The 14122-nt window shown below is 42.9% G+C and overlaps 1 protein-coding gene across 1 annotated transcript in view; it reads left to right on the top strand.

Moving 5' to 3' along the window:
* Positions 1 to 3090: 3090 nt before the first annotated feature.
* The window catches only part of Eprs1 (glutamyl-prolyl-tRNA synthetase 1), a 66131-nt gene continuing 55099 nt past the window's right edge, over positions 3091 to 14122 (top strand). The window contains exons 1-4 of the mRNA XM_038348854.1: positions 3091 to 3274; positions 7230 to 7314; positions 11176 to 11275; positions 12328 to 12484. Of these exons, the coding sequence (XP_038204782.1) occupies positions 3229 to 3274; positions 7230 to 7314; positions 11176 to 11275; positions 12328 to 12484 (388 nt within the window). The 5' untranslated portion in view covers positions 3091 to 3228. The remainder of the gene's footprint in view (positions 3275 to 7229; positions 7315 to 11175; positions 11276 to 12327; positions 12485 to 14122) is intronic.

Raw genomic sequence — 14122 nt, 5'->3', positions numbered from 1 at the left:
CATTTTTAAAAAACTTTTTTTAAAAAAAAGCCAAGCCTCCCATATTCAAAGTCTGCCTGGTTTTGCTTGTGCCTTCAGAATAAACTTGAGGGGCTGGAGAGATGGCTCAGAGGTTAAGAACATTGCCTGCTCTTCCAAAGGTCTTGAGTTCAATTCCCAGCAACCACATGGTGGCTCACAACCATCTCTAATGAGGTCTGGTGCCTTCTTCTGGCCTGCAGACATATACTCAGACAGAATATTGTATACATAATAAAAATAAAACAGAATAAACTTGAGGTTCCTTATCATGGTATGTGATGCTCTTAATGTCCTGGCATCTTCCTTGTCCAGCATCAGCTCTGATTATACATCACATCCATGCTCAACCATTTAATGTAGCCCCAGAAGACTATGTGTTCTCAAACAAATATTAATGCAGCATTCACTGTAGGTTAATCACTTCGTAAAGATCCTGTCCATTCAACAGCGGCCATGGCACTGGCCAGAAGTCTGTTCCTTTGTAAATTATTCCTTACTGTGTTAAGTTCTGAGGAAGAAATACTGATTTGGAAGGTGCTAGAAAGCAAGTGAGGTGAGAAGGGTGGAAGGGAGTTTTCTCTAGAATCTAGATGAAGGTAGTATATCTTTCTGGGATAGTGATATCTGAGGTTAAGAGCAAGGAATTGAGCCATGCTACAAGCTAAGGTTTCCTGTGGGAATAGCAGGCACATCTCTAAGAGAAAGAAAACAAAGCAAACCACTATGGCCATAGTAAAATGAGTACGAGGAAGTATTATAAACCGAGGCTGGGGTAGGCTAAGTACTTCTTTATGGTTCTAAAAATAACAAAATGAAGCTGAGCATGGTCTGTAGTCACAGCAGTTGGAGGCTGAGTCAGCAGCACCACAGGGTCCAGGTGAGCCTGGACTACATGGGGACAGTCTTCAATGAATTGTGTGTTACGCAATCCCGTCATCCCAGTACTTTGGAGGGTGAAAACATGGATGGTAGAAAAGTAAGTGATGAATTAACATCAGGTTATTTCAAGAGTCTTTTTGTAAGTATTAAATCATGGAGAACCTCAGGACCAGACTAATCAAATGGTTTGTTAGGGAAATTTGGCAGATAGTTAATTCTAATTTCTTAGGTCAGATAAACTGCTTCCTTTAGCACATGACAGGGAACTTCAGCAGAAGTGATCCTTTTTGATTTTGAACCAGATCTACTGGGGTCTAGTGCTGGAACTTAGTCCAAAATAATGGAATCCTGTAATTTTATTTACTAAGTCCCTGTCTTTGGTCCAATTTTCCCAAGATAATTATAGAAGAGTTTGACTCCAGAGCAGGGAAGAGAGTCAAGGGCAGAGATAAAACCAGAAGGGACCAAATGGCATTAAATGTACCGGCTCATGTTTTCCTTCATTCCATTGTAGTAATAGGTACCTTGCCGACTCTGCAGAACGGTTGTCTATAAATGTAGCCAACTTGGTAGTGGTCCAGAGGCAGGGACCCAAAGAAATAACTGCCTTCTAGTTGCATGAAAAGCTTAAGTCTCCCTAATGAAAATACAGACATATTGCCGAGGTTCTGGAAAGTACTGGTTTCTCAAATCAGTCCTGCCTCTTGAACTTCAATCTTGGGAAAATGCCCTGGGCAAACACATCCATCACAGCAAATTTAAATTAGAAAATTCTTAAAAATGTTTATATAGTACACTCCATAACAAGACAAATTAGGACAGCAGTATGGTTTTGATATTGCATCTGAGAATCTAGTCAGGGTTCTATCCTTGAGATACTAGACATAACTCCCAGCCCAGAAGTATTTCTTGGAACCCTTTGTAAGTCTTTTAACCATTACTGTAGTTATTTTTGTTGGCTTGTTCATCTGAGGAAGAATATCTAATCTATCTATTGTAAGGGTTGATCTGAAAGTTCTGTATAGGACAGACTTGCTTGAAACCTGAGATCTCCTGTCTTAATCAACACACTTGGCCTAACCATTGTTTTTAAATACGTAAAGAACTCTAGTTGTTTTTTTTTTTTTTTTACACACTTCTTTCCTTAAATACTGTTTATTGAGTAGCTCAAATGACCTTGAACTGAACTTCTGGCAATCCTCTTGCCTCAGACACCCAAGTGCTAGGATTACAGGTTACGAATACTCATTTACAGACAACTCTTCAGGATGTTTGTCCATTTGCTTGTTTTCATGTATGTTAATGCTATTTTTTTTTTTTTTTAACGAGACAGGGTTTCTCTATAGCCTTAGAGCCTGTCTTGGAACTAGTTCTTGTAGATCCGCCTGCCTCTGCCTCCCGAGTGCTGGGATTAAAGATGTGCACCGCCACTGCTCGGTTTATTTTAACATTTGCATTCGAAAATACTTCTACATAAAAGAAATACTGTCGATGTTGGAGCCTTCACTACTGTTGTTATCTGGGAGAAATCTTGATTTTCAAGGAAGACAAGAACGACGAGGGGCTCCTTTTTCTCATTATCCCCATATTTTTTTTTTTCTACCCCGCCTCTTAGGTGCTGGGATTAGCCTTGCACCACACGCCCTGCTTCCAAGTAATTGCACAAAATATTTTCTTTAGGAGAAAAAAGAAGAAACCGAAGCTTCTCTATCCTCACTGTAACTCGTCGACTTTGTGCGTGTTCTTCCAGGGCTTTCTCTTCGGTGTACACAAGAGTCCATTAGTAACAGTCTGGGAGATGTCACACCGTCCCAGGACAACCTCGTCTCTTTCCCTGGCTTCCCTCGATTGACAAAGCTGTCGTAAAGTCAGCCTCCTTTTCATCAGCTGCGTGGCACCTCACGTGGGCCCCGACCCGCTGCCAAAGGGCGACGGGAAGACCCCTGGAGCCTGCGGTTAAAAGTGGAGCCGGCGCACAGTGATGACGAACAGCAGCGCCCGCCTTGACGGCCGCGCTCGCGGGCCAGCGTCTAAACGAAGATTTAAGCGGAGTGGGGCGCGCGCTGTGATGACGCACAAAGTTGCGTGCCCAGACCCCTGCAGTCGTGGCGGGGAGTGGGGCGGAGCAAAAGCTGCTTCGGCGGACGCATGTTTATGACGTAATCACCATACGCGATTACACTAGTGGTCGCGGCCTGGGGGCGGGGCGAAGGCTGCGGTGGCTTCGGGCGCCGGCCCACGTTGCAGCTCTTTTGCTTCCAGTCCAACCCGGTGTTTCGTGTGCGGGCCGGCAAGGCAGCCTGACGAGTAAAACCGCGGCCCCTGGAGATGGCGGCGCTGTGCCTCACGGTGAACGCAGGAGACCCTCCGCTGGGTAAGGGCCGCGCCGCCGACGTGCGCGGGTTGCATCAGCCGTCGGGTGCGGGCAGGTGCGGCGGCGGTGGCGGTCACGCTGAGGGAGACTCACGCCCTGGGACCGGCCTCTGTCCACGCAGGGCGTCGTCTCCCGAGTCCCGCCGCCGTCCCGGGTGAGAGCGCTGGCGGGGAGACGCAAGGCTCCGTCGGCTTTCGAAGTGGAACTAAAATCTCTACTGCCTGACTGTCACGTCCTTTTAAACAGAGGCTCCCATCCCTTCCCCGCCTCTCAGAGGAGCTCTGGATTTTCTTGCCCCACTTTCCCGCACGTTGTCGAGCTGAAGGGAGCATGGTAGGCTTTGCTGTCAGCATTTGCTACTGGTTGCAGGCAGTAGCTGCGGAAAGTCGCAGGAACGCGCGGACCGATGCTGTCGGCCGGCTTACTACTCCCCCCGAGTAAACGTCATCTAATGTTCCATTCGGAATTGATTTTTCAAAGTGGCCAACGCTATTGCTCTGTAGTTTAGGATTCCTGCCTTTTTGTTTCTTTGGGAAATTACACAAAATCATCTAACCATGATGTGTGCGGTTGTAGATTCGGAAGTGCTTCCTAATGTTAGAAGCCCAGCCCTTCAAAATACCATTGGCCATATGGAGGCTGATAAAATTTCTTACATGCTCAACTTTGACAGCGGTCTGAGCCTCTTGGGATGAAAAGACATTCAAGTATTAATGTGCGGGGAGCTTTGTATTTAGACAGGCACTCTGCTTGTAACTCTTCTGAGTTACATTCCCCAGCCCTAAAAATAGAATGCAGCAATCACTTGAGATGTTTTTAAATGGTAGTATTTTAGCATATTAGTTCCGTTGCCTTTACACTAACCTGACAGAAATCCATAAGCTCTGGAAGTGGATTTGATTCTTGGTTTGTCGCACTCCCCAGTGTTGGCCTCCTCGTTCGTTAATCCTGGAGACCTGCTTCAATCCTGACTGCTGGTATAGTGAAACTTCACAGGTTCCTTGTTTTGTTTTATCCTAAGGAAGGAGGAACCTATCCAGTACTGGTTGCCAAAATCAAATGAGACTACAGGAGAGTTCTTTCACATTTTACATGTTTAGGTCATAGCTAAGCTATAGTGTTTGTTTTGGTTTGTGGGTTTTTTTTTTTTTTAAACTGCCTTGAAAATCGCTGGGAAACCCTAGGTCTGTGTCTTTAGAACTCAGAACCACATTCTGGTGGTATTCTGCAGGAGAGTTTTAAATTTTGTTTTCATTTTGAACTCTAGGCCAATTAGAGAACATAGATTATTTTCTGCTTACATCTTTTTCTCTTCATTTAAAAATTTTATGACTTATTCAATCAGATTTATCTCTAAACGATAAAATTAGATTAAATATGTAGGAAAAACATTGCATTATAAAAATTTTTAGAACAGATTTATTTACCTTTATTTGTCTGTGCATTGGTGTGTGCCTGCGTGTATGTCTGTGTGAGGGTAGTGGGTCCCCTGGAACTGGAGTTATAGACAGCTGTGAGCTGCCATATGGATGCTGGGAATGGAACCTCTTCTGGAAGAACAGCCAGTCTTTTAACTACTAAGCCATCTCTCCGGCCCCAAATTCTTAGGATTTTATGTCTTTGACAGGTAATTTTTGTGTGTGTTAAAGTACATTCAAGCTTAAAGATGCATGCATAGAACAGAACTTTCCCCCCATCCTACTTAAGAACAGACAACATATTTGATGCTTCTACGCCCAGAATACTTCATCTTCATCTACACGCACTTGATCTCTCTACCTAACTTCATACAGGAATGGATAGAATTCTGCTGCCTAATGCACCGACTCCATTATTGTGAAGCTAATTGTTCCAACAGAACCCAACAACTAAAGATGACCATACTTTGTTACTCTCCTAATGTCCTATTTGCCCGGTTTCTTTCAACGTGGAATGATTTATTAGCCTTTCCTTGGTTTTAATAGCTTTGACTTCTGAAGATGACAAACCTCTTACTTAAGTTTCCTTTAAATGGGCTGTCAGATGCTTCCATCCCAGGCAAGGGCGGCATAAGTATTCCTGTTCTGCATTGCAGCTCATCAGTTGCTGTGTGAATTTAATTTTCCCATTCCAGGCTTGATCACCTAAAACGCTGCCTGCCAGTCCCCCCCCCCCCCACCCAGCAGAGCTTTCCCTTTTAACCAAAGGCATTTTAATGGAGGGAGCTGGGAGCCATGTACACATTTCTCTGTGCATACACTTCCATTGGTGCTTCCTGCCTGACTTGGTTATTAAGAAGTGCCTCCAGGGGTGACCCTCCGGCTCAGTGCTTTCTTTTATATGTGTCAGCACTTTTCTCATGTTAAATTCATGACAAAATGTATGTGAAGTATTTAATTTTGTATTTATGATTAGTTGGTTTAGCACTTGCGTATATCTAAGTTCACATAATTAGTTGTATGTTTTAGTATACTATGGTATCTGTACAGACATGTGTGGTATATAAACCTTCATAATGGCAAATATTTCCATTATAGGAAATTCTCTCTCTCTGGCATCTAGTGCCACTGACCTGATTTTTGTTATTTTGTTTTTGCTTTTAGGATTTCGTATCCATTGACTCATACCATATATATCTTTTTATAGACGGGATAGTGCTTTTGTGACTAACCGTGTTGCCTGTAACAGTAGTTCATTCTTTTTATATGCTAGACAGGGTTCCATTATGGATGTGCTAAAAATGTATCTTATTTACTTGGATTATCCGTGTGAAATCCCTTGCAGTCTTAGTCTGCTTTGTGCAGCTATAAGACAGTACCACAGAGAGGTAATTGTAATGGGCAGAAACTTACCGTCTCACGGCTCTGAACGATGGACAGTCCAAGAGCAATGGGTCACTTTTAGTGGTCTTGCTGTCATAGATCCCTGAGGAAGGGGAGTGCTTGAGATGGCACAAACCTGCTTCAGTGTCTTAGTCTTTTCCTAGAAGGCACTTCTCCCTTTTAATCCTTTTCTGGTTATTGAACCTAGGGCCTCAGGCATGCTCAGCAAGCCTTGTGCTACCAAGCTGTGTCTCCAGTCTTGTTCTTTAGGTTTCAGAAATGATGTTGTATTATCCCAGCCTGGTCTTGAACTCCTGATGTTCCTGCCTCAGCCTCCAGAGTGCTGGGAATACAGGCATCATGCTTGACTGTATAGATCCCATTTCTTAATACTGTGACTAGGGCAACCTAATTTCAACCTAAGTTTTAACAGGGCACTGATGTGGAAACCACAGTCAACATAACTACAGAGTGAGACAGACAAACCAGCACACTTGCTTTCTATTATAATAAGACTTGCACGGTTGTTGTGCTTTCCTTGTTAGGGCCCTGCTTCCATGGAACATAGTATGTATATAGATGTGCCAGCTGTCCATCTTAATAACCAAATAAAGGGGTAGAGGACTGATGGGTTCACTCAGTGTGTTAGGTGCTGAAAGACAGCATTACAAGCTGTTATATAGAATTTGAGATCTGAATGAACTACCTGAAGGACATTCAAATGCTGACTCCTTTGTGTTTAGCCAAGGGCACTGGGCTGGCCGATTAGCCTCCACCAGCCTCAGCTTCCTTCCTGTAAATGGGTATCACCTCTTGAGATTGGTAAAGAGATTAAAAGTTGTGTGACTGTCAAGCATTCAGCATAATGTATAGCATATAGTATTCAAATACAGAAGCCACTATTCTTTCTTCCCCTCTTCTAGGGGAGGAAAGGAATGATTTTAGTGTCACTAGCTGGAAGCTGGGTACAGTTACAAGCGATTGATACTTTTCTAAAACCCCAAGGTTAGATTTTACTGTGTGTGGGGTAGTGGTGTCACACCCTGTAGGACTAAATGTTGTATTGTTGATTTATCCTTATTTCTCTATGACTCAGGTTATAAATATTACCTTATTTTTGAAGAGAAATAAATCTTTCATGCTGTCATTTTTAGAAGCTCTGCTGGCAGTGGAACATGTGAAAGGTGATGTCAGCATTTCTGTGGAAGAAGGGAAAGAGAATCTTCTTCGTGTTTCTGAGTAAGTGCTTATTTATGTGTCCTTTCGGTTCTGAACAGCATTTAAATGTGTGCAGCTCGACTGAATTATTTTACTTGCTGGTTAGGTGGGTTGTTCCTAGAAAGATGTTTCATTGCGTGCGTGCATGTGTATGTGTGTGTGTGTGTGTGTGCGCGCGCGCGCGCGCGCACACGCATGCATGTGCTCCTGTAAGTGCATGCCTGTTAGGCTAAAGGTTCTTCTCGCTCAGCATTCTGAGTGATGAAATTATAGGTCTGTACTACCATGCCAGTCTGATCACTGTCCTTAAAGATAAAGGGGGAAACTGGGGCTGGGATTTAGCTAAGTGGTAAACGTGTTCATATTTGTGTGAGGGCCTTAGTTCCTTCCCCAGCACCACAAAATAAGTAAAGACTTTTTTTTCAAATATCAGGTTAGACCCCGAGGCCCTTTGGATTCTGAGAGGGAGACTGATGGTCTCAGGGTCGGTCCTGTCACCGTGAGCTGCATCAGCGATGCCCTCAGCTGATCATTTGGTGAACATGACGTCAGAACCCCGCTGCTTTTTTCCTTGAGTTGATGAGATTATCCAAAGACTTTATATTTTATTGGTTAGAGAAGGAATCCCCATTTGTTTGGGGATGAGGTGGAGTGGGCAGGCGAGAAGTCTCTCAGTAACCCCGACTGACCTTGAACTCTCAGCGGTCCTGCTGCCACAGCTGCAGGTGCTGAGGGGCTGGGCATGAGCCTCCACGTAGTGCTCTTCTAGAGTAGGGCAGTGGGGATGGCCTAGCGGGAAGAGCTTCGTGGGCGGCTGTGTTCCTAAATTATTCTTAAGCTTGCTTTCAGCCGTCCCTCTCCAGCCAAATTTTCTCTGATGTTCAAAAATTTAAATCTGCTTACTGTTCAGTTTTATCACTAAAGATTCTGTTTTTCTGGGTCTTATAAGTTTTTTTTTCCTACCTTCTGAAATTTTCTTGCTATTATTTTCTTTTTCTTTATGGTTTTGTGTCTTAAAGAATTATTTTTTTTTTCTTATTTGTTTTTAGAGACAGAGTTTCTCTGTGTAACAGCCCTGGATGTCTTGGAACTCTATAGATTAGTCTGGCCTCAAACTCATGAAGATTTGCCTGCCTCTGCCTCTGCCTCCCAAGTGCTGGGATTAAAGGCCTGCACCTGGCTGTAAAGAATTAATCTGTCGGGATGGAGAGATGGCTCAGTGGTTAAGAGCATTGCCTGCTCTTCCAAAGGTTCTGAGTTCAATTCCCAGCAACCACATGGTGGCTCACAACCATCCGTAATGAGGTCTGGTGCCCTCTTCTGGCCTTCAGGCATACAAACAGACAGAATACTGCATACATAATAAATAAATAAATAAATATTTAAAAAAAAAAAAGAATTAATCTGTCGCTCTTTTCCATCTTCCTCTCGGAGAGGCAGCTTCGCTTCTCCCTCTCTCCCCACTTCTCTGCTTCCCCGTCTCCCTCCCTCTCTCTCTCTCTCTCTCTCTCTCTCCCTCTCTCTCTCTCCCCCTCCTCTCCTCTCCTCTCCTCTCCTCTCCTCTCCTCTCCTCTAATAAAGCTTTATACCTAAAAAATAAAAAAAAAGAATTAATCTGTCAAACAGTTGTGATAGGGCTCGCTCACTCGCTCTCTCACTCATTTTGTTGTTTTATGCCAGTGGTTCCCTTTGAGCCCAGTCTGGCCTTGAACACCTGAATCCAAGCAGTTCTGTTCAGGTTTCTGAGTAGCTTGTCTGTAGGGGCACACCACTCTCTGCCTTTGATAGCATTTGGTAGGGTTTGATGTGCTTTCTTCTCTTGAAAGTTGATAAAGCCAGGCTTCTTATAGTGGTATATCCTTGCCTTTTTTGTATTCATTATTTTAAATTACTCTTCTAAATCCCAATTACATTTTTATCACCACAGATAAGAAATAGATACTGATTAAGTTTCTGGCAAGAAACTGTTACTAAGTGAGGAGGGCAAGGTACTGTCTAGACTGAAGATCTTGAGTTCAAGGCTATCCCATATCCCAGGATGTGCGGGAGCCTATCTCAAAAAACAAAGCAAGACTGGCATGTAACTTCCGTGCTACTCTATGTGTACTACGGTACTACGCCTGTAGTGTACAGCCTGCACTACGGGACTGTTTGCAAACTGGGAAAAGAGCCTGAGAATTTAAACACACAAAGACACACAGAGACACGGGTCATCCTTGAATTAAGAATGCTCCCTTTGGGGGCTGGAGAGATGGCTCAGTGGTTAAGAGCATTGGTTGTCTTCCAGAGGTCCTAAGTTCAATTCCCAGCAACCACATGGTGGCTCACAACCATCTGTAATGAGACCTGGCGCCCTCTTCTAGTGTTCAGGTGTACGTGCAGACAGAACACTATATACATAATATATAAATAAGTCTTTAAAAAGAGAAGAATGCTCCCTTTATTGTGTTCAGGGGCAGCTTGCATAGTGCTCTGGCCACACCCCAGCTCTTGGGATCTTTCAGCTGCAGGCCCACCAGTAATCACTCCCCTGCATTCAGGCTTATGCTCAGAGCAGAGGAAAACAAGTTCACAGGAAATTCAGGGTCTGGTGGTCTGCAGTCTCCAACACAGGCGGTGCTGGTGCACACCTTTATTCGGGAGGCAGAGGCAGGTGGATCTATATGAGTTTGAGGCCAGCCTGGTCTATAAGAGCTAGTGCCAGGACAGGCTCCAAAGCTACACAGAGAAACTCTGTCTTGAAAAAACAAAAACAAAAAACAAAGCAGCCTGTGAGTTGCTCATTGGCTAAAAATCAAGTGACTAACCAAGGTGGAGATACTAAGTTCAAGTCTTAGAACCCACGTTGTTAGAAGGAGAGAACTGGCTCCTACAGCTTGTGCTTGACCTCTATATGCAAGCTATGGCATGATTATTATACTCAAAATGAATGTATGTGATTAAAAGTAAATTTGGACTCAAATGTATAAAATACAAATTAAAGTATTTAAAAATAATAAACAAAAACTTAAAGGATAAGTGTTGATGGAGCGGCGGGGCTGCGTCCCGCCACCTGGCTAGCTTTATATCCAAAATAATTACACGGGAACTGTATTCATTTAAACACTGCCTGGCCCATTTGTTTCAGCCTCTTATTATCTAATTTTCACATCTTGCTTTAACCCATATTTAGTAATTTGTGTAGCACCACAAGGTGGTCACTTACCAGGAGAGATCTTAACCTGCGTCCATCTCGGAGAGGAGAGGCATGGCGACTCATTATGGCGACTGCCTTCTACCCAGCATTCTGTTCTGTTTATTCCTCCCACCTATGTTCTGACCTATTGGGCCAAGCAGTTTCTTTATTAATTAACCAATGAAAGTCCTCCATCAGATAAGTTTCATAGAAAATCTGCTCCAAAGTAAATTAAATTTAGGTGGATATTTTAGAACAGATTGGAATTCGAAAGAAACTGTAAGAATAAATTAGTACTTTTTATTTTTTCTATGGTAGATGTCTTAGTTAAAGTTTCTATTGGCTATGAAGAGACAACATGACCACAGCAGCTCTTAAAAGGGACAACATTTAATTGTGGTGGTCAGTCCATTATCATCATGGTGCCAACCGACATGGTGGTGTGCAGGCAGTCATGGTGCTGGAACAGCAGCGGAGTGTCTTACATCTTGGAAACAACAGGAAGTAAAGAGATCTCAAAGCCTGCCCCCTCAGTGACACACTTCCTCCAACAAGCCACACCTCCTAATAGTGCCACTCCCTATGAGATTTTGGGGACCAATGACATTCAAAATACAGTAAAGAGATATGGTAGATATGTTAGAGTTTCCTTTTCCCATTGCTTTATGACTCTTAAGCAACTGTGATATTTAATACTTAAATTCTAGGAGTGTGGTGTTCACTGACATAAATTCAATACTGCGCTACTTGGCTAGAGTTGCAGCTACATCTGGACTCTATGGTACTAACCTGATGGAACACACTGAGGTAAGCCCGGAATAATTCTTTCCTTGTACATGTTTTGTCTTGTGCTTTCTGGTGTTTGGGAATAGTTTTGTCCTACTGTGCATTGACAAGTGACATTAGTCCACACAGAGTTTCACTGCACATGTATTTTCAGAAAAATAAGCTGGAAGTGTAGTTTGTGTAGACTGCTTATGTTGGCATGCATGAGGCTTTGGGGAATCCCCAGAACCACAGAGGTGCAAACTTCAACTCTTAAAGTTCACTGTCTCCCTCTAAACTTAAGTGTATTTGAGGCTCATTTAATGCTATCTTCACCTTCTTGGTTTTCTAGGATTTCATAGTTGGGTTTTACTGTCTAGCTCATGCCATTCACCTTTCATATTACAGATAAGACAGCAGGTCAGAAAAATTGAGATTGCACTGGGTCACACACATATTTGGGAGCTCATTTTCTTTCTTAAGTTAGTGGTTAATTACAGCAATGTTGGATCAGCTTTCAGTGCCACTCTGTAGGTGTGGTTTTCTCTTGTGTGTTCTACCTTTTTTTTTTTTTTTGTGAATCTCACAGTTCAAAAATAAATAATGCCTTTTCTTTTTGGGATTTTTGAATAAGGTCTCGCTTATAGCCCAGGCTGGTGTCTAGGCTTGATCCTCTTGCCCTGCTGAGTTACAGCCATGAGTCCACATGCAGGGCATGAAATGAATTTAATGATTAACTTTTAAATTTCTTCAGGTGCATTAATTTGTCTAGGTAGCTTCAGATTAGTTAGTCCCTCCAGCTGTCAGTTGTCAAGTATTTATTTTTCTTGTTTTTTCCTGATGTGACCCTCCATGTACCTGGTAAGAAAAGAAGAAGAACAAAAAAAAAAATCATAGAGAAATAACTGCAGAGCTGGGATTTATGTAAGTGGCATTGTTAGAGCCCAGATAACCAGAACTGAACCATGTAATGATAAATTGTACAGTTTCAGCTAAGAAAAGTTTTGTCTGTTGCTCCATTAACTAGCATTCTTTGTGTGGTCGTCTTGTTTTGAAGCCTGAACTCTGGGCTACATTCTTTTCTGTGTTCTCAGATTGATCACTGGTTGGAGTTCAGTGCTACAAAGCTGTCTTCATGTGCTGCGCTGACTTCTGCACTTAACGAGCTTAATCACTGCCTGTCGTTGAGAACATACCTCGTTGGAAACTCCTTGACCTTGGCGGATCTATGTGTTTGGGCCGCCCTAAAAGGTATTATCAATAAGTCCTCTTAAAATACTGGGGTTTTAGGGTTTTGTTTTTCAGTTTTCCAAGACAGGATTTCACTGTATAACCCTGGCTGTCTGGAGACCCTGTTGACCTAGAACTCACTGCCTCTCCTGTGCTGGAATTAAAGGTGTGCACCAGTACTTGGTGTGTTTTGTTGTTGTTTTTGTTTTTTTAATAGGTTTTTTGTTGTTCAGTGTTCAGGGGTGGGTGGGGGTGGGGATCAATTTTGAGATGGGGCTAGTCTTAGGCTCAAGCAACCTTCCTGCCTCCGCCTGCCAAGTGGCTGGGACTATGGGGATGCATCCCTCACTGTGCCTAAGTAACCTTCTTTTTTTGGCCATTTAATACTTTGCTAGGTGAAAAGTGAACATATTACTGCCTTTATGTATATGTGTGTAGGTAGTGACTGAGGACTGTTAATCTGGCTTTCTTGTTCCTGGTCACAGAGATACAGGGTCTTCTGTTGACCCTGGAAGTCATCTCTCTTTCTTCCTTTGGGGTTGTTGTCATTCCTACTGAGGAGACCCTCATCTTATTAGCACTTTTATCTTAGCAACTGCTTCGTTCCCAGTACTTGTTTCCAACCCGGGAAATCTTTTTGCTCGGTAGGAATGTGAAGGACAGATTAGTGAGGTATTTGGAGTGTTACTCTTTGTTGTGTCCCTTTTTTCCTCTTGTATAATTAATTTGCAACAGATGTGATAATGTTCTAATCTACCTGGGAAACAACTTGTAAAACCAAACAAGAAAAACTTAATGAGATGTGAATGATGTATGAAATATATCAATATATATATCCTTGCACTTACAGTAGCAAGGAAGAGTTTGAAACTTCAGATTTCACGGAGGCAAATACAGAGGTAATTCTGGAGTAAAGTTGCATAGGCTTTTGTGACACGAGATCACTGAAGGACAAGGAGAGTCCATCTTTAAAAATGTGATTTTGACTGGGCAGTGATGGCGCACGCCTTTAGTCTCAGCACTTGGGAGGCAGAGGCAGGTGAATCTCTTAGTTTGAGGCCAGCCTGGTCTACATAGTGAGTTTCAGGACAGACAGGACTGTCCAGAGAAACCGTCTTATTGTATTGTATAAAGAGCTATAATTTTTAAAAGTATACAATATATGAGAAAACACAGATTCCTGTAGGTAGATGGCCTGTTTTATGGAAGCTTTGGACCCGTTAAAAGCTTAAGTGCATGAATGGCTAACAGAATTAGGAATTTATGACTTACTTGAATAACTTCATCAGTGTATGGTTGAAATGAGGCCGAACACTGGTTCTGTAGACTAACAGAACGTTACAAAGTAGGGAGGGAATGGGTTGGCGACCCCGTTTCTGCATTGATGATGCAGAAGTTAACTGCTTCTTGATGACCTTGCTTGTATTTTCTCCGGTTGATCTGTGAATTGAAGGGAGGACAGGAGCCAGTCTTAGAGAAATTAAGTGAATTCAACTGTAAAGTGTTTTAGCTGTTTGTTCTATTTCTTAGGTAGAAGTAGGTAGCCCCAGCTGTGTTAGCCTCCTGAGTGCTGGGATGGTAGACATGCACCACCACAGCTGGCCTTGATCTAAAAAGTACGTATTTTCTGAGTTTTGCAAAATAGACTCAACTGAGGGT

Source organism: Arvicola amphibius, chromosome 12 (assembly GCF_903992535.2).
Source record: "Arvicola amphibius chromosome 12, mArvAmp1.2, whole genome shotgun sequence".
Taxonomy (NCBI): domain Eukaryota; kingdom Metazoa; phylum Chordata; class Mammalia; order Rodentia; family Cricetidae; genus Arvicola; species Arvicola amphibius.
Note: the sequence above shows the minus strand (reverse complement) of the source record. Positions and strands in the feature narration are given on the sequence as shown.